General features: G+C 44.0%; 1 protein-coding gene across 4 annotated transcripts in view; it reads left to right on the top strand.

The window, feature by feature from the left end:
- The first annotated feature begins 162 nt into the window (after positions 1-162).
- The window catches only part of LOC125022216 (myosin phosphatase Rho interacting protein), a 36,752-nt gene continuing 14,314 nt past the window's right edge, over positions 163-22,600 (top strand). For 3 of the 4 annotated variants that reach the window (XM_047608662.1, XM_047608659.1, XM_047608661.1), the window contains exons 1-10: positions 163-1,144; positions 5,933-6,010; positions 6,219-6,284; positions 13,530-13,681; positions 13,765-13,849; positions 13,943-14,114; positions 14,227-14,668; positions 18,725-18,851; positions 19,894-19,992; positions 22,422-22,478. In XM_047608662.1, coding sequence (XP_047464618.1) covers positions 1,022-1,144; positions 5,933-6,010; positions 6,219-6,284; positions 13,530-13,681; positions 13,765-13,849; positions 13,943-14,114; positions 14,227-14,668; positions 18,725-18,851; positions 19,894-19,992; positions 22,422-22,478 — 1,401 coding nt within the window. In that variant the 5' untranslated portion in view covers positions 163-1,021. The remainder of the gene's footprint in view (positions 1,145-5,932; positions 6,011-6,218; positions 6,285-13,529; positions 13,682-13,764; positions 13,850-13,942; positions 14,115-14,226; positions 14,669-18,724; positions 18,852-19,893; positions 19,993-22,421; positions 22,479-22,600) is intronic. The other variant, XM_047608660.1, reaches the window with a different exon arrangement.

Here is a 22,600-nt window from a genome sequence, read left to right as displayed (position 1 = left end):
CATCACTTATACGCCGTTAAAAGTGACTAATTATTAAAAGTTTAACTACTTTCGTGGGTGTGAACGTTTCGGTGTCCTCACTGTGGGCGGCGACAGTGAGCAGTTATCGCGAGACTCCGCGGAATTCCAGGTCCTGGATCCTGTGTGTGCTCTCCCTCTCTCTCCCTCTCTCTATCTCCGTAGGGATAGAAGAAAATAAACCCATTGCTGCTAACCAGGCTAGTTATGGAACCATAAGTACTCCGCTTGCCTTCTGTGACTGGCCGAGAGGTGCTTGGCCCGGCACGCAGCGTTTGTAGCTGGCAGAAAAGTGCTCGAATCGTTTGGGTTTTCGGACCAACTCTTTTTTTATGTAAAAGTCAAGTTGAAGACACCAGGAGAGGATTTCATTAGCCAGCCTCTCTGTGCGCTAGCTAGCTGGGCTAATCGTAGCCTAGCGAAGGAGCTCTGGATGAACTTCGCAGGGACCGACTGCTGCGAATGGGATAGAAGCCTGCTGCTTACTGCACCTTTCTTTCTGCTTGTACCTTTCGTGGTCTCTAGGAGAGAGACGTAACTGTGTGCAAATGTTGTTTGGGAGGGCTTACGCCATCACGTTATTGATCTGAGGGGGGGAAAAACCCACGGGCAGGCTAACAGGATATTAGCCACCTTCTTGCCACTCCGCTTTGTGGTTGCAGGCCATGGACTGAAAAGCATTCATCACTGACTCGAGTGACGAGAAGGTTGGCTTGATGGCAGCTAATTATTTATTGGGAGGCAGCAACTGGATACAGCTAAACGGAGAAGAGGAGCGTTTGCCTTGAACTCCGTCCTCTCCGACATCAACTCAACTCCCGTTTTTCTTTTTTACTTGAAAATGCATCCCGTTGTCGGAGCTTTGTCGAAGTTGGGATAGAAGAGACGCACAAGAAAACAGCGGGGTTTATCTCCCCACTGCCGATCAAGCGTGCACACGGAGAAATTACCCTAGATATTTTTTTTATATATATTTATATATACAAACAAGAGGAGAGATATAATGTCTACAGCAAAAGAAAACCCTTGCAGGAAATTCCAGGCGAACTTCTTCAACAAAAGTAAATGTCAGAACTGCTTCAAACCACGGGAGCTGCATCTATTGACTGACCAGGATTTGACCCAAGTAAGTAAAATGCTACGAACAGACACACACACATTTACATCAGCCTTTGAATCGTCTTAAAATGTAGCCACCAGCACAGAACTACTGTTGTTGCCAAACTTGGAAAGCGATAAGTGATTATTGGCTGCCAGTTATGTGATCAGCTGATTAATGGGAATGCGGTTCAAAAGCCACATCGCTGGAAAGCCTTGAGGTGTATTATATTTAAAATTATATTGTTACCCGCTGCCAAGTTTAGCTTGATCATTAAACAAAGTCCTTTCTGTGTGTGCTTCAGTCTACATGAGGATCCTCGTCCAGCACCCCTGTAGGGAGAAAGTCAGGGTTGTCATCAGGGGTTTCTTAACTAATTCATTATTCCTTTGTGTCTCTTTCCATATGTCCGACTCAGATTTGAGAAAATGGATTTGTTACAATAGCAGCCTTTGCTTGCCAGTTTGGTCTCTTTAATTGATTGTGTAACCTTCAGCTGTTGTTTATCTGCAGTTTGCTGTTTGTCTTTTCCATGGGCAGTTTACTATGTGGAGGTTAATGGACACCCAAGTGAGGAAAAGCAACGACGAGTGGAGCAATGTTAAGCGAAGCTTATCTTCAGCAGTGATCATGTTATGAGAATGGGTTTTTGATTTTTTTTTCTCTCCCAGATCATTAGTTTAGTCTCTGTTGTATCCTGTAATTGATCCCAGATGATGAAGCCCAGATGGGCCCTTGAATGTGGTTCAAGAATCAAACGGCAACGTCAGCATCCTCTTGTCCCGAGTGCGCGGGGGCACACGCATGATTTATTTTGCAAAGGTGTATCTCTGCACCGAATTTAGTATAGGTTAACCCCTCAAATGCCTTGGTTGTGGTTACATCACTTCCTCTAATCTCTCTGTGACCTGGCCCACGCGTTCTCCCACAGCCGGCGTGACGACACTCGGAACCAGAGAGGCTTTACTGCCTTTGGCCGTGGAGAAAGATACACCGTCAGTCCTCGCTCATCACTGTTGTTCCAGTCGCCCGCAAGCTTTTACAAATGTCTCTGCTCTGTCAGCTATCCAAACAGTTCACAGGGAGCTCAGTTGCACAGGCAGGTTTTGTGAGGATTCTGTCTGGACGGTCCTCAAACCAGTTAGTGCTACACACCCGGCCATTACTGGTCTCAAGCTATATTATATAACACAACGTAAACAGTGTTAAAGTTCTGAGCCTAGTTCAGCATATCCGAGGTGAGGGTTAGGATTTGTGAAATGTTCCCAGTGTTCAGAAACTGATACAGGCTCACTGAGAAAAAAGAAGCGAATAGCCCAAGGGAAGAGAAGGCTCCAGTAAAGCTGTGCAATGCTGTTAAAACGCCATGAATAGGCAATTGAGCTAAGTGAATTTAAGTCCTAAATTAAATGCAAGTTAGTCAGAACTTAAAGGAGCTGGAGGTTGAACATTCGGCTATGAAACAGATAGCACACATTGAAAACTGATGTAAAAGGAAAAGAGCCAAAGGACACTGTCCAATATAAACATTGTCTGTGTTGCTAGAATAAAAGGTGGGCTGGGGGAGGGGTTGCTGCCGGAGCAGCGAGCAGATTCTTTATTACAGTTGGTGTGCTCCGAAAGCAGGTTTTATTTCCCCACTAGTTCCCCGTCTGTTGTCACGGGTTTCACTCGGAAGCATTGTTTGTTTGTCCTCACAGAGGTGTTGGTCAGGCCTGGTGGTCTCTCCCAGTTGGAGAGAAGTGATCACACCATCTGGGAGTGGTGGTGGGAGGCAGGACAGTGATGGAGGATGCAGGCAGGCTAAGGTTTATACATACGTGGGAGAGACGAAGGAAGACTGGCAGGGATGTGATGTGACTTAAGGAGTGGGAGCAGGAGTCACAGGGAGAGAGAGGAAGTGTGGGGTTGGGAAATCAGAGTAGAGTTTCCCAGAGGGTGCTGCTCAACATCCCACCACTTGAGGTTATGTGCAAGCCTATGACTTTAACACATACCAAATGTTTCAACTCTGTTACTGACTGTAGGCTGTAATTCATGGCTAATAGGTTAGAGTTCATATCTGCGGTTCTGTCCCAGCAAACGTACTGTTTCTGTAAGGACATTTTGTGGGGAGGATTACTGTTGTGATAATGGGATAACTTTCTCATGGGTCCCCTGGTGTCACATCCAGCTGCATTTGTTCTAGTACCCCCGAGCTGGGACATTAAAAACAGCTTCCAGACTAGCATGAACCTGCTCTCCTAAGCTGCTGTAGGAACTACAAGTTTCGGGCTTTGTTCCACTCTAAAGTCGGTGCTTTACTTTCTGGAAACGCACGTCTTAAAACGTACTTTAGAATAAATGAACATTTGCATGCTGGTCTCTTCAGTTGCCTGTTCAGTTCAGGACATTTCTGATAGGAACTGGAACCTTTTGAGGAGCCTTCTTCCCAAACCAGATAGTCCAATCTTACAAAGGTTTTCATTTTTAAATCTTTCCTTTGTTTGGCCCTGCTGTGGAGAAATGCTAGAGTCATTAATTAACTTTTCCCCTGAGCATTAAATCTTGCGAAATTTAAGTCCAAAATTAAGTTTTTCAAAGACACCCACACAATATTGCCAAAGGTATTAGTTCACTCTGTAACAGCAAACTGCAGAAGCCAACTTTCTGCCATCTGTCTTGATGCTGGTCCATTTTGCATGTCACTGAAATGGATCAGACAGTACTGTGCAGTCAGCGATGTAATTTAGTTTAAACTGCCAAATGCTGGCACGCTTGTAGAGCTGATTGAAGAGCTCACCAGGAAATATTTGGAGCCTTTATAAGACAGCAGTTCTGAGGTGTGATCACAATGAATGATTTTGCTGTAGTCTAGCAGCAGACAGATATGTAGATGAGAGCGCCTGTATTGTGTATTCTAAATTAAAACTATCAGAGGGACCTATCACATGGGCTTTTGGCTTGCTGTTCAAAGTTGGATTCCATCTGTTCATGACTCCACTGGTACACTAGCGTGACGTACAAGTGACCTGAATTCATTCAATCATTCAATTCTCGATTCACAAGGTCCCAATTTGATTTAATTCAATAACGATTCATTTGCAGATATTTAAGATGTGAAACAATTTTGCCTAGTCATGAAAGGGATTTTCACAAAACTAATGTTGTCGTTGCTCTTGGAGATCAGTGGTATGTCTTCAGTATTTCAGTTCTAGTTGGCACATCTTGTCCGTGACTTTGTTTTTGTCCAGCTCTTTAAATCCAAAATGCTGCCACACGCCAGCTTTCAGGCCTGATGATCATCTGAAAGCTGGAGCTTCTCTCATGTTTTGGATCTCCCTCACACTCACATGACACCAGAAAGATTTCTAACAAGAGGATTTAGAAAATGGCCAAATGGCAAATATTTAATAAAATAACCCACGGATTCTCACAGGTCAGTTATCAAACTCAAGTGTCATGTTAAGCTTTTGACATATCCACACAGGCCCCAAATTGTAGCCTAGGAAAGTGGCCTGTGCTGTGATGAAACACTAAGAATAATGGCCTCTGTGTTTATTGAACGGGCTGAGAGAGAGTGAGGGTTCATGAGGTTCTGTGTAAGACATTGCATTTTGAACCAATCATAGTTGCCTCAGTGTGTAGTTACATATCGAGGGAGATGCTTGTCAGGCTGCGCTGTAGGGTTCAAAGCTATGGGTTGTAAATTGAGCTTTGGTTCATGATAAAACTGTCAACATGCCTGCATAAGAAACACATTTCTTCTTGGCATAGCAAGTGTGCCTTTTAAAAGTGATCCATATTGTTTTGGATGTGACCTAAGATGACAGGCTCTCTGGGAAAGGGGGAGCACACCTCCAGGTTGGAAGGAGCGCCCACAGCAGGATCAGAGGGAGTTTTGTCTCGTTCCTCCTTTTCCGAAACAGCTGCTCTCGGTTTCACCTCTCTTCCCCCGTCTTTGTGTCCGTCTCCGCTAAGTGACATCGGAACACAGGCGACATCGTTCATCATCCTTTGCTGTGATTGATACTTTCCCCCATCAGACGCGATTTGATTTATCTGCTTCGCAACGCTCTGCCCCCACAAAATAACCTTTTAATGGGTTCAGCTCATCTAAACTGCCTTCGTGGGCACGTCCATACAAGTTCAACCAGGCATGTATAGATTTATGGCAGGCATGCAGTGACATGGAGCAGTAACAGGGCCGGTATTAGAATAGCAGACCAATAATTGGATCCTTTTACCTTCCAGCAGAGACATTTTCAGTCGGATTGTGGAAGTGGTGGCGGGGGAGGGGGAGGAGGGAGTGCTGGCATGAGAGCTGCTCGCTAATGGTTAACACTTAAAGCAGAAAGATTGTCAGTGTTAATGGAGAGCAAAGAGCATTTTAAAGAGCCTTCCTGATGCCCAATGAGAACAGGCTCTATGTTTATAAGTTTCTATGTCTTTTGAAGTGTCCTGGCCCTTTCTTTTTTTTTTTTTTTGCAGCCCTAAGGTAAATTACGGTTCCAGAAGTCAAAACCTTAAGTGTGTGTGTATATATATTTTTTCGTTTGAGTACGCCGCCAGTTAATCAGTCACAGTTTGTCGAGCGTCTCAAAGGTGTCATCAGATAGAGCTGATTACTTTAGGAGACTCACAGACTGGGTGAGTCTGGCAAAATGCAGCGCAAGAACAGAGGCAACATCTGGATCCCCAATGGCTTCTCTCTCTCCCCCCTCTCCCCCTCTCCCATATTTACACCATCTCTATCCTCCCTTCCCCCTAGACTCACACTCTACCAGTTTTAATGATTACCTAAATTGCTGTTTTTTCCCCCTCTTACTTTTACAGGCTAAACCTATTTATGGTGGATGGCTGTGCTTGGCCCCTGAGGGAACTGACTTTGACAATCCTATGCAGAGATCCCGGGTAAGAGCGTGTATTATAGCCCCGCATGTTTGTTCAGTAAAATGGCAGTACAAACATATGTCATGTCATGTCAATACTTCCACATTATCAAAAGCCCTGTACTGTGATAGGAATACTGAATTAGCTTCTCTAACTCTTATGTCTGAAAACATGAGGCATCAATTGTATTAAAAACAGCTTTTCTTATAGATTATGTTTCTTCTGACAGAAATGGCAGCGGAGATTCTTTGTGCTGTACGAACATGGCTGCCTGCGCTTCGCGCTGGACGAATCGGTGAGTAGTTAATGTTGTCTACTTCTCCCACACCCTCTTCTCTCATTGTGTAGGAGCGGGGATGTAAACTAGAAACGTAAGGCTGTTCATTTTCAAAGCTGTGTCAAGTTAGCACTAGTTGTGGGTGGTCAAGATGAAGGCCTGCTTCTCTCCTTTGAATATTCTGAAGTGTGAGGTTTTTGTTCCTAAATTTACGGTAAATGCAAGTGCAAAAGAGGTACTTTTTTACAAAAACTGGTGTTATATATGTGATTTTTAGCTGTGCCTGCTTTGCACGTAGCTGTTTTGTCACGTTTAACTTTGGTTAAGTTCACGTTCACAGGGAAATCTAGACAAAGTTCTGACACAGCACTACAAGCTTGCCAAGAGTTTTGTGATTGGTCTTAATTTCCAGGAAATAATCTTATTGAGCATCATCTTTGAGTGAGGGCATTGAGACTTGTGCTTTTCTAAGGTTCGTGTACCAGCGTAAACTTGCTGGCAGGGTAGTCATATCAGTTTGTGAGTAATGTGAGTTCTCACTGGAAATATATTAGGAAGTAACTGCAGGCACAATCACACCAGCGCAAATGAACTTATCGTGTGACAAAACTCTCGATACAGCAACCTAGATATGAAACACTTCATACGGTAGAAGTTGGATTGTGCTACAAGAGGCTGTGCACGTCTTCAGAGTCAATGCTCAAAGTGGGGAATGATCTGTTTATGTATCACGTTTCTGTCTTAGTGGTATCCAAATGCTTAATAATGTTTCTTATTCACTCACTATTCATTTCATCTACACAAGTCTAAGTTTTATAAAAAATGTGATTCAGTCCATTCTGACCCCTACCTGAGTTTAAGTTGGATAGCATTTTATCAGCCCTTAAAAGACCACCCTTGTTAGTACCTTAAAAGCACCAACTCAGCAACTCTGTGCTCTTACATATCCTTCCTGTGTGTGTAGGGTTCAGACACATGTGTGACTGCTACTAGTGGTCAAAAGAGAGGAAAGAATCCTTTATTTCCAACTGAGCTTGAGTTTGATGTTCGTAACCATTTCTGTTGGGATGATATTCCAGCTCCGTCCCACATTGCCCACCCCACAGTTACTTGCATGAAACGTCTTGGGTGCGTGTTTTGATCAATGCATCCAGCTGGTGGGTGGTTTACATGGTTGGTTTGAGCTTAGAATGTGTGGTTCTGGTACTAAAACATGGCGGTGTAGGCTTCATTAAACTTCTCTGTGTCCACCACATTTCCGACTCAGAACATTCTCTCGCTCATTGTGTGCTTCCAGTGTTTTCTTCCAGCGTTGGAATTGCTCTCAGATCTGCTTGGAAACGTGTGGATATTACTGCACATTTTTAAAGAGCGGGTTGATTAAAAACACAAGACTGCAAAGCTGCTACCATCCTCAAAACGCTTGCACAACGGTGCTTTAGATTTAGAATCCTTTCACTTTATAAGATGTAAAACACATTAGTAAAAGACTATCATCTCTCTGTTTAGGAGAGAGGACTGTAAAAGGCTCTGAGAGCTGCAGAGAGGAAAAGGCTGGGAAGTCACCTCTGCCCACTGTAAGCCTGTGTTTGTGGTGGTAGTGTGTCGCCGGGGGAATGCGACACGGGTGACCAAACCCATACCGGCTGATCAGACTGGAGATTAGGCTACTTGTGTTGTAAACACTGGGGGCCACACACTACCAGCCAGCCTGTCAGAAACTCGCAGACTCTCACATGAAGAAAACTCAGGTCAAAGTCCAGATTTTGTTTTCAAGTAGATTTTAAAACCTAACCTGGCGTAGAAGTCGGTCAGCAGGTGTGTTTCAGAGTAGGGCAAGGCGGGAAGAGAAGACGAGCCAACTTTATTGATAGCCTGACTGCGCCTCTGTGCACAAGCCAGGCGTTTGAAGTGACATTTGGTGAATCCCTTTGTGTTACCAGTGATGACAATGGGAGGAAACTTGGTGCGTTTGCGAGAGTGCGTGTGCGCCTTTCCACTGTGTAATGTGTTTCCAGTGACACCCAAGCTGGTGTGCAGTTGTGTTTTCCTCTCATTGTAACAGTGATTCCAAAACTGTCTGCCTCATTGTCCACCGGTCTTTTCATCTGCTCCACAAGGCAGGAAAGTGGGTCATGGAAATGGCCGCTTTGTGCTCTCGACCCAGAGGATAGAAACGCTCCAAAACTTGGTCTGCTGATAACGACAGGTTAATGGTCTTGATCTCATCAAGCTCGTCGTTAGTTGTTTACTCAGTGGCTTGAGTCACCAGCGGAGGCCAGATAAGATGTGTTTGAACTAGGTTTACATTCATATATTTCTTTCCTCTCCTGTGTCTTTCATAAAGCAGACTTACGCAAGCCACACCCACTCACTCTTTGTGTTATTACTCTTTTAATCCCGTTATCTCCTCGTTTATTGCTGCTCATCAACTGACCAGCCATACAAAGCCCCTCAAAGCTGTGCAGTTCATCTACTGCTACATCATATAGTGGTCAAGTTAATGTGTTTTTCGCTGACTAATACTAATAGACTTCTTTTGAATTTGACTGTGGTCCACTGTCATCTAATATATTCAAGATGTTTCAGGAAAAATGCCAGACATGGCGTGATGTATTTTCCCCTTTCGCTTGTGATTAAAAGATCCTACTTATTAATGGAAGCTTAATAATTGGAGACACGATGAGATGTAGCAGACGAGTTGCAGAGATGAAGGTGGTCGTATTTCAGCTGTGTTGCGTTTTCCAACATCTTGCATAGATTGGTAAAAAATTACCATTATTAGATCTGATTCTCTCCATGTTTTGTAATGAGGGATGTAAAGATCTGTGTTGTCTCAGACATATTCCCTTGGCCACAACATTGTTTTGCGCCAGAAATTTGGGCTGGGTTCTTTCTATTGGGAGCTGATTACACCATCTAAAGATCTGCTGGGCCAATCATGGATTTGTTTTATGTGGGTGAGGGATAGAAGAGTAACAGTGACATAGTCATACATGTCCCCTGAGGACTGTGAAGTTGATTTGTTTACAGCAGAATGCCTATGATTGGTTGTTGTCTGCTTACCACTGTCAATACTTACCTTACTACAGTTTTGGTTTTATACGTGGCTGAGGATTCTGGATTCTCAGTCTCGATTACTATGACCAGGTATCTGGTTCAAATGAGAGTTATGAATAATTTTCTTGAAGACTGTTAAAAGCTTACTTAAGTTCATGTAAGCTCAGCCTCATTCTCCAGTGGGATACAAAACCTTTCACCCTAAAACATGAACCCTTGGGATAACAGATGCACATTTAATTCATCTTGACCTCAGCGTTTACATCCAAAAGGAAAGTCTGTGTTGGCTTTGTGTCTAAACATTGTCTTTATATGCAGTGAGGCCACCTGTGAAACACACCTCTCCTCTTGACAAAGCTCTGCACTGCTGCAGAAGATAAACAGAATGAGCAATACCCTCTGTAACTGGTGAACTGGCCTTTTAACAGTACAAGCATTAAACATAAGTCTTAGGACGTGCTATTGACAGCAAATGAGAGCAATCCATAGCACTGTTGTCAGTCCTACAGTTGTAATTGCTGTGATATTTGCGGACGCCTGGGTCTGCACTTAAAAGACTCAAAACTCTTGATACCATTGAATTGATTATCTTGACTCCTGGCTGCTTATTTGGGTAATGGCTCAAGCAAGTTGAGTAATGAGGTTATCATTTTACTTCCTTTTTAAGATCCGTTCTTGCTCTCTTTGTGCGTTTACAAAAAAGTCTGGGAGCAGAGAGTGTATATTTGCACAGCTCCCAGTCGCTTCATTTCACTACAGATTATGATTACAAAAAGCAGACGAACGAACATTTTGTCTCGCGTTGACTGCTCCAAGCGTCTGAATCCACTCAGCCCGAACAAGGTCCAAGGAGCGGTGACGTTGTCTGCTATTTTTGACCAATTAGAGCAGCTGCCCCTTAAAGCTATTTTCACCACGAAAAGAGGTAAAGATGCTCTCCCATCTAAAGCAGCATTCCTCCTTCAATGCCCTTATTTGGTGAACTGCAGTGTACTCGCAGGCCCTGGACCGCTGAGAGCAAGAGAAAGGGAGCGCTAGCCCCCAAAAACCACAGAGGAAACGTCAGATCTGCCCCAGACTCAGACATTCCTCACACATGGCCTGCCGGAGCAAGATGCTGCCGATCATAATGCTGCAAAAAGTTGACGGCGGTGGTTTAGAAAGTACATCACTCTTACACGAGGTGAAGACTGGAAAGGATAGTAACGTGAGACAGACAGTCAAAAGAGACAGCGTTTTCCAGAAGGCTGGAAAACTGAGTGAGACCACCCTCAAAGCTTTTTGGGTTAAAAGGTCAATGACCATGAGAGCACACTGAAGGAAGGGTAGCGAGGGCACCGCTTTGATCCAGGGCTGCTTCTGTTCTACATCATGTTTTAGAAAATGAGTGGTTGTTCTGTCACTCATGCTTTAGTCAGAATAACCCGCTGTAGAGCACGTCTCTGGGTTTGGACCCACGCTTGATTTTCCATTACGACCAGTCTACCGTCGACACTTAGGTCCTCTCTGTTAAGAGTTGAGATGGAAGAGATTGTCTCGATGAACACGTACCATATAAAACAGCAGTCTCCTCTGCAGGGCCTGCTGGGGCGGACTTGCCTTTGGCTGCGGCTGTAAAAGCCTCCTGGAGGATTTATCATTTATGGAGTGGGTGTACTCCACTTAATTCTAAGGCTGGCTATGTTGTTTTTTCATGGCGTTTTAACAGTTTTTTGGAACATTTACTGGGCTGTAATAAAACATAAAACATTTTAGCATGGCACAATTGCCTTATAGACACGTCTCTTTTTTTAGTGTAAGGCATTTTAATTGACAGTCTGTTGCGGGTTGTATAGTTTCTGTGTAGTCTTAGTGTAGCATTTCGTGTCAGCCTGACATCTCGAGAGGAGGCTGTGAGAAAGTGGCTGCTTTTAATAATATCCCATAGCAAAGCTAAAATTAGTCGGCCCCATGGAAGGCAGACACAATTGAAGGATATGGAATTGGCCCAGTTGTGCAGAAATCAAATTCAGGACAATTCAGTTGCGTTTGAATGGTAGCCTTGGCAGATAGATCGCCTTTGTTTTGGTTCCAGTAGCAGAGGGCAGTTTCTAAGCAACAAGTTGCTTTTTATACTGTCAGCACCAGGATCAACTGGACTACATTAACCAGGCTCCACCTAAAAAACACAGAAAAGCCTTGGACACAGTGAGCATCACACTCATCTCTGCTTGAGCTCATGTGATTAGTTGATGGATCAACCGCCACCGAGAGCCAGTACAATGTTAATGTCTTTTCATTTCATAAATATCCCCTTGTTAGGACGTATGCGGTTGAGGTTTTAAGTCAATAAAACATTTTACGGTCAGGATATCGATTGCGTCAGTGGATGGGACAACAGGAAGCCTGTGTTTCACCGTCACAGTGCAGGAAGTTTTTAGCATGCTCAAACTAACATTTCTCTGAAGGTGTGACACACCGAGCCATTTGGGGTCATCGGTTAATATGGCCTTGGTTTTTGCGCCCTGTTGCTGTCTCTTGCTTTATTCAGCGTGCTAAAATGACGGTAAAACAATGTGCTGTTCAGCTTGGAGAACCAGTGCATGAGAAGGGAAATGAAAGAGTAACAAAAGTAAACAGCCATGAAGTTGAAAGTTATTTCATTCATCCTTTTACATTTTCATTTAATCTGATTCGAATACATGAATATTTTCCACAACAACATCATCATCTAGAATGTATAAACGAATTGATTAGGGGGTTTTCCATGCCACTGTTGCCTGCAGGCTTGCTCCGGGGGTTTCAGGACGGGTGTTGTAAAACATCTTGAGATGTTCTGTTGTTGACGCCATCTAAATAAAATGGGACTGAAGTGAATTAGTCATTTTGTGCTGTAAAACAGACAGAAGACATAAAATACCCGCCACAACTCCAGTCTTATGAAAGTAGTTGTTTTAACTTACTGTCTATTGGTGAATTAGTTATCAGCACACTATTGCAGCTCTAATTTGCATGTTCTTTACAGTTGGCTGTAGAGGTGCTAAAAGGATTAAACTTAAAGGGCCTTAGGTTCCTGCTTGATTTCCTGAGTTTAGTTTACCGCGGGGCAATGGCTCCTGGAACTGTTCCATCCAAAGATTACTAGAGAGTATTATCTATATAGTCCCTGGTTTTATCTGGACTTCCTTAAGCCCTGAAGATGTTGGTGTTCCCATCTTAGCAATCATTGCTACAAATATTAATGTGCCATTAGTTTTACCACCCTGTGGGGCTCTGCATAGTTGTTAGCCACGGCTACTTATTCTCACACTTGATCATTTTCTTTCTAATGCAGGAAATTCTTCCACAGCGTCTGACTTCTGTAGTACAACGCTGTGTAATTGCCATATTTGGCAGCCCCTAGGGGTTTACAGGCAGATCTTAATAAAGCTGGATCTGTGTTCAGTGGCCTTAAAAGGAGCTGGAAAGAGACCCAGCACCTGTTTTACATCTGGAGCACACACAGCCCAACAAAAAAGCCTGATAACGGAGCAGCAGGGTTCTGAGCAGACGTGGAGAAAGTTGGAGAGGATGTTTAGGGGATTTTATCACTCTGATGTTAACGAGACAATACAGGTTCAAATGAATCAAGTGTTACAAAAGCACTACAGGAAGTGACATCAGAGCTTTGTCTGTTGAATATGCTTCTGGGTTTGCTACATCAATAGTGGGATTTTTCAAGGTCACGGCTGGTTCACAAAGCACACACAGCTCCACGTTCTTCACCCATCATACTCACAAAGCAGCTTTAGTGTGGCTTCCCATTGCTGTCATCTCTTTCATTCACTGAGCACTACAACTGAAAGGAGTTACTTTGTAACCATGGTGAGAACAGCACACCGTATGTACAGGACTATGGACCAGTGTGCTCTGAGGTCCATCTCTGAGAAGGAGGCTCACGAGGCTTGAGAAGATTTGCTGTGAACGCTGCAGCACGGAGGCATGTTTTCCCTCAGATCTTCTGTGTTTGGAATGTGATATCAGTGATAGCACTGTTTAGTCGGGCAGTCACCCATCTGATATGGAAACAAACCAATGACTCAAATGTCCTTTCAGAAATGCTTCCACGGTTTTTTCTCTTCTTCAGTTTTTATGTGTCACCACTAACAGTTTACTTCATATGACAAAACATTATATATCGGTCTGTAGAGGCTAACTCGTCTTCTCTCCCTGTATCTTCTCTAGCCAAGCACACTGCCTCAGGGCACTGTAAACATGAACCTCTGTACGGACGTCATTGACGCGGAGCCCAAGACTGGCCAGAAGAACTCCCTGTGCATCATCACTCCAGACCAGGAGTACTTCATCAGAGGAGAGAATAAAGAGATCATCAATGGGTAACTTGTCTTTACTTGTCTTTTTAGTGGTAAAATAATTTCGACACAGAAAAATCAAAATCACTCCGTGTGCTTATGGACAGATGGAGTGAACAGCTGGTTGTCTACCCCCGGACCAACAAACAGAACCAGAAGAAGAAACGCAAAGTGGAGCCTGCCACCTCCCAGGTATTTCTCCTCACATGGCCATAGCTCAGCATCGCAGTAACACCCGCTTCTTTTGTGCCACTGCTTATGACTTCTGCGTGTGTTCACCTTCAGGAGCCAGGTCCAGCAAAGGTAGCGGTGACCGGCTCTGGGATCCCCGAAGCAGAGAAGGTTCCGGACTCGAGCTCCATCATCTGGCAGGAGGAGTTGAATCAGAGGGAGGCCGAGGGGGCAGCAGTGTGGTCTGCTGCTGACCTGCCTCCAGGATCACCGCTGCCTCCAGCAGGTACGGTTATCGTCATGTCCAGTCAGCCCATTGGCACAAAAATTAAAAAGTCTATTTCAGAATTTCTGTTCATTTCTTCCATTGTGCTGACAACATTTCATCTTATCTCTAGGTGAGTGTGTGTCCATGGGCCAGGGCTCTGACACTGGTTCAGTGAATGGCGATGAGGTGGACCGGGGCAACCTGGCGCTCCACGGCTCAGTACCCCAGGCCCCCAGCGACCTGCTCTCCCCAACGGGCTCCTGCTCCAGCCTGGGAGGAGTCCCCCGCTGCCTCTCCCCAGCCCCCAGCGACCCCTTCCCCTCCGGCAGCTCCCTGCTCTCCAACGGCTCCCATATCAGCGGCTCGGTCAGCTCTCTCGACTCTGATGCCAGCGGCAGTACAGTGACCAGCACCGAAAGCCACCCGGCCAACCAGAGGGGGGGCCACTACAGCCACCATGACACGCCACGATCTAGACGGCTGGAGGCCGAGGCCAGAAAGGCAGAGAAGAGGAGCCGGTTCAGGAGCCCTGAGAGACAAGAGAGAGAGGCCGTCCTCAGCCCCGAGAGGAGGTCAGTGACTGACGCTTATGTTAATCATTCCTTTCTCTGTCTTAGCTCATCTTTCTTTACCACAGTACGTCCACACACTTGGAGACAGATGTGCTGCAGTCTTCCAAAGTCTTTGAACAAAGTCTTTGAACAAAGTCTTTGGCAGACTGCAAACATTCAGATAGCTTTTAATTGACAGTTGCAAATCTCAGACAGTGAGAGTCATGTTGCAGGAAGGAGATAAAGTCCTGCAGCGTGTTAGTGAGAGCGTGATATGGGGACAGGAGTTCTGTAATGTAATACGGGCAAGACCATTTAGTACATATCCAAAGTATTAACCTGATGGCTTAAATTTCAAAGTTAAATTCAGTTAGACTAAACCAGCAGCCTGTATGGGGACCTGGAAATGGCCAGTACTGTGATCCCCCTTTTTAAAAATCTGATTCAAGGCTCATGATCAAGTAGACCGGCAGGTGCCAAGATTTAAATTTAAGATTTAACTATCTTCTGAACTTAAGTGTGACCTTATTGTGAACTGCTTAAACAAGAGATTGGTCTTCAATTCGGAGCTGACATGTTTCTGTAAAGCATCGTAGTTTCCTGGGTATCTATCTGGGTATTTCTTATTTTTTTTTTCTTATTTTTTTTTTCAAATGCATTTAAAATCTCACTTAAGGGGTTACTCCAGAAACCTAATATGCACGTACAAACGCCTTTCTGAAATAAATCCAATTTCTAGTCTCCAGTCTACTTACGTAGTTGATTGATTTAACTCGACAGCTGCAAATGAATAATTTAATCAACGAAAAATATATTAACCCTTAATGCAAAAGAATTGGCTTAACTGTCACTGTAGATTGACTGTTGCACCTAGTTGCTCCATTATTGTTGTTGCATAAGGAGATGGTGTTTGTTGACTTTGTGTAAGTCCTCCCTGAGTCTGCAGTCTACGTAAAGCTGGGAACATTGTGTTGTGTAGGAGTGTGGCTAGCCATCTGAGGCTAATGCTGAGCTAGCGTGTTGAACAGAAGCAGGAAGCAGCTGCCGTGGTAATGCAGGCAGTAGAAAGAAAGTTGCTCACTGTCAGGGTGTAGGATGACTTGTAATTTGTTTTTGTTTCGTTTTGTAAGATAACTACCACGTAGAGTTTGATGTAATCTATTCCACATAGCTTAGCTGCTTTTAGCTGTAGTGTCCTTTACCTTTTCATCAAGCTTTTAATGGAATCCAGTGTATTAAATACATTTTCATAGGTTCATGTTAATGTGACAGGCTATAGGTTAAGTACACTGATACAAAATGTGCATCCCCACTCTAGACTAAAGCTGAGATAAGCCACATTGTGACTGAGTCGTGCCTGTGATGATTAGGTGGGTGTTAATGTGTAGAGTCTTTTTTCAGAGTTACTCTGCAGTTCTTTATTTCAACTGCCTTGTTCCTGACTCACCAAAGCTAAATATGTAGCCCTACCTCATTTAAGCTGTAAATGAGTTGTGCGATTGACACACCCACTGCTGATCGTCAACAACATATACTGGCAGACGATGCTGTTTGGTCAGAACTGTCAGAATGAGACTAAATGTTGCACACTGAGATGGTATTCAGACGTTTTCACAACTGAATGTGTCAGACTAAATATGAGAGCAGCGTCATTTCAACTTATCCAACTTGTAAATGTTTGCATGAAGGAAGAGCCTTCCAAGCCTGCGCGTCAGACTGTAGAAGGAGTGGTTTATTTACTGTTATAACACCTCCCTGTAGTTGGTGACAGGTCAAGCATTTAATCAGCCTCTGAATTAACCTGATGAACCAGGTTAGTGGACAGCTTTCTTGGAATCTCATGTCCGTGCCACAGATACTACAGTCTGGAAATACTTGAGCCTTGGTTTATCCTTTTAAAGGCATGCACATACACACAAGCGCACGGTCTGGTGACGCACCAGTCTGGTCTGGTTTTAATGGAGGGGGGGTATTTGATGAAACTCACTGAGATTTGTTGCACTTTGAGTATCTTTTACATGCGAGTTTCTGAGAAAATCAGTTATTTAATAATCACCCCTCCCCTTCAGCCTGTGCTTTCTGTAAGCACAGACTATGTAAACACACAGATTCTGTATTTTCCTTCCAGTAATCTGCCTCTCGGCCACTAGTGCTGTTCATGAAGAGGTCACAGGTTTTATGCGCACTCACCAGAGACTGCGAGATTTCAAACAAACCTACTGGGTGAGGCGGGGGGAGGGAGTCGTTTTTTTTCCCCTCCCAGGAAACTTCCTGCAACATTCGCATCCCTCCACCTATGCCAGGCCTAACAGGAAAAGGAGGAGAGGAAAATAGTAATAGTGCCCATATACTGGCCCATAAACACATTATATTACTGGTCCGCTTGAGCCAGCTTTAAGTGAGCACACATCTCCTTCTGCGCAGATGTGGCGGTGCGGCCGCCAGGGAGGCCGAGGACGTTTATGAAAGCGGAATGGTTGTTGAACTTGACGGCCTCTTGTCTGAAAAAGCCTCCACATCGCTTTAATGTTGAGGCCAAAAAAAATTCTTCGCAGTGTGGGGCAAACGAGGTCAAACGCACAACCCAGTTTGCATCCAGCCAGGGAACATTGAATGCCATTCCCAATTTAGAAGCTAAATGATTCTTCTAATGTAATGGCTTGTCGTGCATTCTTTGTGTGCTGCACGTTATATAACAGGCACTAGAATTTGCATCTAATAAACAGATCAAACTCGTATAGTGTCCAAGTTTCCAGAAAGAAGTGGTGACTTTTAGCTAACAGAGTGCACCCTTTTCCTTTATATCCCAACTTAACCCAGCTCCTCTCATACTAATGTTTTCATGGTGAAGTTTCCTGTCATGTGCAGTTTTACTGCTGAAACACACTCTGTTTATAACAGTGAACTAAATGGACTTATGAATGCATGGATTTTGGAGCAGATGAGTGCCAATATCTGATCCAGGTGGGACTAACATGTACATGATGTGAGAGTGAAAGAGGGAAATCTGAACTGAAACCGTACTCAGTTTGATCCTTGATTAACTCTCACCATGCGTAGCTCAAACAGCATAACCTGACTTCAGCTCATCTGTACTGGTGGCCCTCTCTGTTTATTCCGACAGCTTCATGTCAGAGTGTCTGGGACATCTCTTCAGACAAAAAAAACAATCACACAGAGGGCCTCACCCTGTCCTTGCCCTCCTCCCCTTCATTTCATTTTAAGGACTGCAGTCCCCAAATAAGGGCAACGTTTAAGCAAAAGAGTAATATAATATTTCCCACTGCCTCTCACCCTCTTCATCTCTGTAATACAGATGCCTCTGTCATTGCACAAAAGCCCTGTGTGGGAACGCGTCTGAGCAGGAGGTGTACTGTGTCACAGATTGCGGAAGCTTGCAGATGGACACTAGTGAGCGTAGGCTGCTCTTGGATTTGAGGTCCAGTTCTCATTGTACCCTTGAGATTTATCTTTCAAAGAAGCAGTCCTCCACAAAGGCCCAATTTCAGTTTAATCTGTCGCAGATGACGTAACGGTCGACCACATCGTGGAAGTTAATAAATATGGAACAACAGTTACGTTTACTGACATTAGATTTAAAAAAACTACTGTACTGGAATACTGATCTCTGGGGGAGCTGTGAATCTGGCTTAAGGATCTCGATGTCTACCAACCTACAGTATGAGAAATAGTAAATGGGAAGAACATTAGGGTGTGTACATTAGGGGTGGGACTTCAAAGTGTTAATTATGAATAATTAAATAATGAACTCATTATTTTTGTTAATTATTTATTAACGTGTTAAAAAAATTAAACCGCATTTTATCTCAGTTTGTATTCCAAACAACACGGAGCGTTTGTTACTCCACAATTTCCTGGTACAGCGTTTACACTGATACACACGTCACAGCTCGGCTAACTGCTAACGGCTAACGACCACCAAAATACAGGAATCACATTTTCTGGTTGTTTTTTTTCTTTGTATTATTTGAAATAAGCCCTAGACTAGTGTTCTGGTAAACTCTATAAACAAAATAGTTCCAATATTAAACGTTGTGTGTGTTTGTTGTTTTTCAGTCGCTCTGGAGTTATTGAGAAGTTGGAGGCCTTGGAGCTGGAGAATCCAGAGAAAATGGAGGTGGAGGAGTCGGGGAGAAGTGGAGCCAGACAGGGACGGAGTGAGCACAGACGCTTCCATAGAGAGGTAACACCGCTGTGTGTGCATGCATGTGTGTGCGCGTGCTTGCATATTTGATCCAACAGTGCCAACATTGTGTTACGCTTTACAATAGATACGGTGAGACTTAAAACTGATTTTCAACAACATCACATGGCAAAACAGATGTGCTCTCAGCAGTGGACCCACCAGCGCTAGTTTAGCCCCCCTCTCCTGTCCCCTCACCCCACACACACACACACACACACACACACACACACACACACACACACACACACACACACACACACACCCTCTATCGTTTTCCTTCACCCCCTGCCCTCTTCCCTCCATCCTCTCTCTCTCTCTGTCCTGTCTTTGTTTTGGTTGTGGGTCAGAGGTCAGTAGCGTGTGCTGTATTCATTTCCAGTTTCCATTCTGTGGTGGGATTCCCCTGGTGATTATGCTTCCCTTTCCCACCCTGGCCCTCTGTGCTCCGTGAGCCGGCCCAAACCCGACTTCAGCAAGAACCCAGCACACAGTCTGACGCTGTTTGTCAGGCCCCAGATCTTTGTCAGTCATGCACAGATGAAAATATCACACACACTCAGATAAAGCTGCCAAGCCTGCTTGTGCGCCTACCACTGCACGCACACATTTACCACTTTATTGTGTTCTTCTTACTAGTGCTTTGAGACAATACACACACAGCTGTGTATTTAGAGCTGGCACGTTGAGCCTCACGCTACCAATGTGTATTATTGCTTTCATTCTCTTTGATTTAGTGCTGTGCTCGGCCGGGTTTACCATCACAAAACATGTGGGTATGACATAGAAGAAGGAACGGTTGTCATGACATTTCTCCACAGCCCATTAATATTATCAAAACAGGCAGATTAGAGAAGAATAGACCAGTTTGATGTATTCCTCATGTTTATATTTTAATACAACCACTATAAAAGCATTTGCTTCTGAGGTTATTACCTGCTTATGAGTCATCCCACATCTGTTTCAGACTTTGAGAGTTAATTTACCTTACACAGGTGTAAAAAAACGTTGAAAAGCTTAAGTGTGTTTATGTTTCATTTAGGAGCAGAGGCATGACGTGGGTCAGGATTTCCCCTCCACCCTGCCTCCTCTGAGAAGAGCCAAGTCTTTGGACCGAAGGACCACTGAGTCTGTTATGACGGTGAGTGTCTGCTACTCGTGTACGTAATGGCCGTTTCCAACGTTTAGTCATCGTTGGCGTTTCCATATGGCCATCGTTGGGTTGTCACATGTCAACATTGATGTGTTCTTCATCATTCTTGTTTTTCCACAGTATTAAAGATAACATTGTTGTTTCCTTGGCTCGTCACAAAAACATACCAATAAGGACATAGCACCGCAAGAAAAATAATAGGAGACGTCCCTTATCTCCTAACATGTGTGACGTCGTCATCTGATCTAACACTGAGTTATCTAAAATTAGCCTCGACACACCTGGTTGGTAGTTCAACTGAGTTGCAGTTCATAACTTCCTACATGCACTAAGAGTTTCACTATAGTCTGTAGTAGAAGATATTCTCAATGGTGGATCAAGTTTGTAACACGAGCTCTAGGTTTGTCTTCGTCATCTCACTTCATTCTTTTACACAGTTCTTTATACAATGTGTAGAATTAGGGCTGGGTGGTGTGACCACAAATATATATCACAGTATTTTTCAAAATTTTGAAAGTATCACAGGGTTTTTTTTTTTTTCATGCATAGTCACGTATTCACAACAACAGAGAAGAATTAATGCAGTAGATTGCCTGAGTGTGGACTATTTTATTGTGTGTGGAAATCTGGGAACATTTACAGCTCTGACCTCGGACCCACAAAAAGAATAAATAAATAAACCGGGACTATTACGGTTTCATTTATTTTGATATATTTTTTCATGTTTAAAGATATTCAAACTGTTGTGTCTGTGATGTTAATGGCAGTAGGATTGGCTACCGTAATAAGTGTAGTCTGTGCACAACATATTTTTCCTCGTTCATAAAAAGCTTTAACTCGGGGACAGGTCATCCAAAATGGGGATTATCCCCAGAAATCGGGGACGTCTGGTCATTCTAAAAAAGGCCAACAAACAACCAACACGGCACCTTTGTTATTTGGCACAAGTCCTCTTGTTTTGCCGTTTCATTTTTCAGACCTTTTCATCTTAACCACGCCTCACAGCGACGCAGTCGCACCATGTGTCTTTAGAAGCAATACATTGAATATGGTCCGGTCTGAAACACTCTCTCGGGGCGCAGCATTGCGAACGCAATGTAATCAAATACATATGCTGGTTTATTAAAAATTCACATCATAACAGAAAAAAAATAACAGTATTTGGTATGAACCGGCATACCGCCCAGCCCTACGTAGGAGTTTATCAGTGACACTTGAAACTATAACCCACCAAATGTCTGTTGTGATCTCTACTTAAAGCTGATAAATTAACGAATAGTTTTGTTCCAATTGTTTAGACTTTACCTCTTGGATATTGAAAGGTCAGTGTGTTCGAGTGTGTCTGCGTTCTCCCAGACAAAGCGCCTCCTGTTCTGCTAAGCCGTAGGATCCAGGGTCAGCAGCAGCGCCAGGGTTTCGGCTCAGTGGAGAGAGGTTGCTGGGTTGTTGTTTGGGACTGATTTGGTTAGGTAACACAGGCTAGGAGAATTAAGCGATAAGAAAGATCTCAGTGGATGTCACGAAACAGCACGCCGCTGAGTTTTTGTCACAGCTTTCCTACCCAAGATATTTCCCACTGAGAATGCACCACACACCCAGAGTTATTTCTTGCCATTTTGTGAATATACTTGTGTAGAATAATCAGTATTCCCCATTTAATGTACACATCCATGTTTCTTTTACACGATGCAAACCAGCTCTGACCTTTGAGAAGCCTTAACCACAAATAAGCCTCAGTTATGATTTATTTCTAATGTTTCCTTGGCCCTGGTCTTGCGGTATAAGGGTGTGGTTATCATAGACCAAGCCTCCACGCTGCAGAGGGCAGCGCAGGCCCCTCTTGTTCCTCTCCTCTCCAGGTTATACTCCTCATTCTGCTCCTTCTGTGTGCAGACTTTGCCTGTTGTTCAGCCCTCTACGCTGTGTACATTACTGTATGCCGGTAGGAAACGAGAGACGGTTTATGAGTTTGAGTGTACATCACGACTTACCACTGCTTCCTGCGGTCACCAATCACGTGCGTGTGTGTGTGTGTGTTAGCTTTTTTCTTCCACTATGTGGAATCACAGCAGTCAACGGCAGTGTTGCGTGCGAGTGGCACAGCCCAACAACACGTCTAGCAGAAGTTGCCCCCGACCACTGGTCCACAGTTTTACATCCTTGAACTTTAATTGGTCCAGTCCATTGGTGGGGTCAACTTCTGCCCTCAGCTGACTGACTGAGCATGTGTTTTTGCTGCTCTTCTGTTTGAACAGTGAATATATTTTAAAAAGGGAAAATTGACACCGCACTCATCATTAAGGAACTTAAAAGGATAATAAAGTGGTTTACATTTGCTTCTAAGAGATCATCTTGCATGTTCTGTTTACTGCGGGCAGGTAATTTCTTAATATTGTGTTTTGTTTTGTTTATTTCAGCCTGATTTGCTCAACTTCAAGAAGGGTTGGATGGTGAAGCTGGATGAGCAAGGACAGGTACTTATCTATTCTATTAGCTGATTAAGAACACATGTGAAGAGGAAACTGGATGTGGAGTGGAGGAGAGCTGGAAAGTCAATTCTAGCTTAGACAGCCTCTGAAGTGTCCATCTAAAGCAC

Source organism: Mugil cephalus, chromosome 16 (assembly GCF_022458985.1).
Source record: "Mugil cephalus isolate CIBA_MC_2020 chromosome 16, CIBA_Mcephalus_1.1, whole genome shotgun sequence".
In the NCBI taxonomy this organism is placed as follows: domain Eukaryota; kingdom Metazoa; phylum Chordata; class Actinopteri; order Mugiliformes; family Mugilidae; genus Mugil; species Mugil cephalus.
This window is presented reverse-complemented; position numbering and strand designations above follow the sequence as displayed.